The sequence below is a fragment of the Onychomys torridus genome, chromosome 11 (genome assembly GCF_903995425.1).
Source record: "Onychomys torridus chromosome 11, mOncTor1.1, whole genome shotgun sequence".
Taxonomy (NCBI): Eukaryota; Metazoa; Chordata; class Mammalia; order Rodentia; family Cricetidae; genus Onychomys; species Onychomys torridus.
The window spans coordinates 21948197-21952518 of NC_050453.1; the positions used below are offsets into that span (position 1 = coordinate 21948197).

A 4322-nucleotide genomic window follows, 5' to 3' on the forward strand; every position below is an offset into this window, starting at 1 on the left:
ATGAGCCATTTTCTTTAAAAGCCTGATAAACACTCCATGGTGAGGGCACTAAAAAATAAAAATAAAAACAAACAAAAAATAAACACTACTCCCTTCTTCTCATTCTGATAGTAACCAACCCTACTTTTCAACCAAGATTTCCTCTTTAAATTATTTCCATATTCAACAATTCAACAATACCTGTTGTCACTAGCCCCCAACAGCAGTATAAATCTCTATTCCACCAAGTTCTTTTGACTGGCTAGTGTATTTCCCAGGCTATCTCCATGAACTCATCACCAATTAAAAAATATTTCATTCTACATCTGGTATTGGAACCCTTTTTGCTAACAGAATAGTAATTCATTTATGATGAAGAATATAAGCATCTGCTTAACCTATTCTTTTAAATTTCTGGCATTTGCTGATTAACAACTCAACCTGAAATTACATAGTCCCTGAGTTCATAGTAAAGGTTACCCTTAGCTCCTATAGTATTACCTAGACATTTTCTTCAATTGTATTATACCATGTGTTACTACTAAACTCTATGTCAAAAATATCTTAACCTGGAACTGTGGAGATGGTTCAGTGGATAAAGTGGCCATTGCTCAAGTGTAAGAACCTGAGTTCTTATCCCCAGCACCCACATAAAAGCTAGGCATAGCATCAAACTTCTATGATGTTGGGTGTAGCATATGCAAAGCATTTTCTGCTCAGCCAGTTGAGCCAAAATCACAAGCTCTGGACCCACTGAGAGACTCTGTCTCAAAAAATAAGGTAGAAGCCATAGAGAAAGCCATGCAATAATGACGTCTGGCACCACATATGTGCACAGACAATCTTTCAGCTTGACCTTATTGTGGTGGCTTGAATAAGAATAAGAATGAGGATGCACAATAGGTTTGTGCATCCGAGTGCTTGGTCCCCAGTTGGTGGAACTGTCCCAGAAAGATTAGGAGGCGTGGCCTTGTTAGAGGAGGTTTGTCCCTGGGGGTGGGTTTTGAGGTCTCAAAAGATTTCGTGCTGTTCCAAGCCTCCCATTATCTGTCTCCAGGGCCAGCTGCCAGGGATGCCTTCCTATATGCTGTGAATGTGTGTTGCTCTGATTTGGTTGATAAACAAAATGCTGATTGGCCAGTAGCCAAGCCGGAAGTATGGGCGGGACAAAGAGAGAGGAGAATTCTGGGAACAGGAAGGCTGAGTCAGGAGAAACGCTGCCAGCCACCTTGATGAGAAGATGTAAAAGTATTGGTAGGCCACAGCCACGTGACAACTTATAGATGAATAGAAATGGATTAATTTAAGATATAAAAACTAGATAACAAGAAGCCTGCCATGGCCATAACTTAAAAATAATATTAGCCTGTGTGGGTTTATTTGGGTCTGAGAGGCTGTGGGACTGGCGGGGGAGAGAGATTTGTCCTGACTGCGGGCCAGGCAGGACACATGAAAAATATCAGCTACAGCCAGCCATGCCTGCCTACCTGCTGCCATGCCCCCTGCCATGGACTCTAACCCTCTGTAATAGTAAGCCCTAAATAATTCTTCTAAAAATTGTCTTGACCATGATGTCCTATCACAGTAATAGAAAAATAACTAAAATACTTTTGGGAAAAGTTTTAAAAAAGTGAAAATAATGTGTAGTTGGGTGGTCCGAAAAGTCTTATGAAAGAGATCATTTTTGAGATTAATTTTGAAGATCATTTAGGATTTGAAGAAAAATAAAAAGATAAGAGAGAATTTCAAGGCAATGAACAGAAGTTACAAAATCAGGAAAGCTAGTCATAAGTAAAGAGCAACAATTAGAGGTGTTTGGTTGGAGAATAGGATTTGATTAGGAGATCATAGGCAGGTTAGAGTGGCACTGGAGATAGCATTGGCTCCCAAGTGGAAGGATAGGATTTAATCCAGGAGATAAAGGAATGTGTAACTCCAACTAACTCTAGTGTTCACCCATACTGCACAAGTCAGATAAGACTCCACAACCTGATATTCAACTTAGATTAGGAAAAAAAAATAGCGGATAATAGCTATTGCCCAGAGATGAGGATTTGAAGAATAATGAGAGTAGAATTGGAGAAAGTGAATTATCTATGGTAGTTATTGTGTCATTGAAAAGGCTAATTAACCTAAGGTGAACTGAGAGGAAAGAGGGTAAATAATAAGATGATAGACAAAAAGGATGAGAATAAAGGTTCTATAGACTTTAGAGGTGAGAAAGAAAATCAAGCAAGCAGAAAGGGGAAAATTAAGTTTGCTATCTTAGAAGCCAAGCGGGTTTGAGTGGTGACTAACAGCAGTTGACTTTTAAAATAGTAGCAGAGAAAATAGGGATAAAGGTTGTTGGTACTGTAAAAGAATTGCCCCCCACTCCTTAATCCCCACACCTAATGCTGTGCCTTGGAATAAGTGCACAAATGTGAGTATGATGTATTGATGAGGTTGTCAGCAAAGATAGACCTTTGATACCTAGGAGCTCAAAGACAAGAGTAAAAAACAGGGAGATGCTGACATTTTAGCAGGTGTATGTTACTAAAAACAATTAGTCATGATGACAAATGAGAAAGTTTAGGATAAGAAAGCATCGTGAGTCATAAAATAAGGAAAGGCTGAGCGACTATAGTAGGAAACTATTAAGCTGCAGGGCAAACAGAAAGTTTGTGTTTCACAACTGTCTCTATCCTCTTAGTAATGCCTGGATACGTTCCTCAATATTTAATGAATCAAATACAAATTGACTTCTTAGAGTTTAACAGAAAATAGAACCCTAGAATGTCCTACATGGAAGGTCACTTCCCATAGTAAATAAGTCTGCAATTGCCCTCTTCCCATATCCCCTTCAGGCAAAGCACAGGGCATGAGGTGAAGACCTGGCTGCAAAATTGAGCAAGGCCTTCCTCAGGTGGCCAACATAGCCTCTTGTTCCATCTGTAGTACCTTGTACTCTGCAGCTCCCCTCTTCCCAGAAATAAGATCTGGGTCACAGGGGTTAGAGCTTTAGAACTGAGTTGTGTCTAATGAATAACTTACATTGATTTCCCAGCCCCCCAAAAAATCAACATTCCTTTTCCAACAGCAGGTCTGATTATTGGCAGAAAGAAGGGGGGGACCAGGGAAGTCCCTCACATGGTGTTGCTGCTCTCCACCCCTCAATGTCATCAAAGGCACATACAAAACCTGAAGGCTTGAAGTCTTAAGAGTGTAGTGGGAAGCACCTTTCTGTCTCCTACCCAAGTAACTGCTGCTGCTGTCAGACTCCTGGACTGAGATCATGGACAAGCTGCTGCTGCTGCTGCTGCTTGGGATATCTGTCCTCACCAGCCTTCTTTCAGAAGCTTTTGCTCAGACAGGTAAGAAGTTTAGGCTACAATCAAAGAGAAGTTGATTCTGAGCTACTGTTTCTCTGAATTTGTTGAAACCTATTATGTGTTTTATTTTATCTCACAGACCTCACAGGGAAGGTATTTGTGTTCCCCAGAGAGTCTGAAAGTTCTCATGTGAAGTTAATCCCACGTCTGGACAAACCTCTGGAGAATTTCACACTGTGTTTTCGAACCTATAGTGACCTTTCCCGCCATCACAGTCTTTTTTCCTACAGTACCAAGGACAGAGACAATGAGCTACTAATTTTTAAGGAAAGAGTTGGAGAATACAAACTGTACATTGGACATTCAGGAATCACAGTCCGTGGTATGGAAGAATACACTTCTCCAGTGCATTTCTGCACCAGTTGGGAGTCCTCTTCTGGCATTGCTGAATTTTGGGTCAATGGGAAACCTTGGGTGAAAAAGGGTCTGCAGAAAGGGTACATAGTGAAAGCCCAACCCAGTATTGTCCTAGGACAGGAGCAGGATACCTATGGAGGAGGGTTTGATAAGGCCCAGTCCTTTGTGGGAGAGATTACAGATGTGAACATGTGGGACTCTGTGCTGACCCCAGAAGAAATTACATTTGTGTACCAAGGTTCCCCACATAATCCTAATATTCTGGATTGGCAGGCTCTGAACTATAAAATAAATGACTATGTAGTCATCAGGCCCTGTGTGTGGCATTAAGATCTTATAAGAAAACCTCATGAAAATGAAATGACCAATACTTTAAGAGGTCAAGTCAGCACAACTCGACATGTAATCCTGTGTCTGCAGCCTTTTCCTCCTTGTGAATGTCCTGTCTACTTGTCTGCCTAATAAAAATATTGCCCAATTCCACCTGCATTTGTTTGCTGCTTGACATAATCTCAAATGCTTTCTTTCTTTTTGAGAACTGATGTTTCGACATCTAGAAAAATTGAATTGTAAAGTAGGGGGGGTGGAAAATTAACAAGGAGGAAATGGCAACAT

At 40.7% G+C, this 4322-nt stretch overlaps 1 protein-coding gene across 1 annotated transcript; it reads left to right on the plus strand.

Annotated features, from left to right (window-relative positions):
- The first annotated feature begins 3253 nt into the window (after positions 1 to 3253).
- Apcs (amyloid P component, serum) lies at positions 3254 to 4037 on the plus strand. The gene is made up of 2 exons (XM_036201890.1): positions 3254 to 3332; positions 3430 to 4037. Exons 1-2 carry the CDS (start codon positions 3254 to 3256, stop codon positions 4035 to 4037), a joined length of 687 nt encoding a protein of 228 aa, XP_036057783.1.
- Positions 4038 to 4322: the final 285 nt, after the last annotated feature.

What these genes read in the sequence shown, in the direction of transcription:
- Apcs (XM_036201890.1), top strand. Translation starts at nt 3,254, where the DNA reads ATGGACAAGCTGCTGCTGCTGCTGCTGCTTGGGATATCTGTCCTCACC. An exon ending in AGAAGCTTTTGCTCAGACAG is followed by an intron (nt 3,333 to 3,429) that starts GTAAGAAGTTTA and finishes TTTATCTCACAG; the next exon opens with ACCTCACAGGGAAGGTATTT.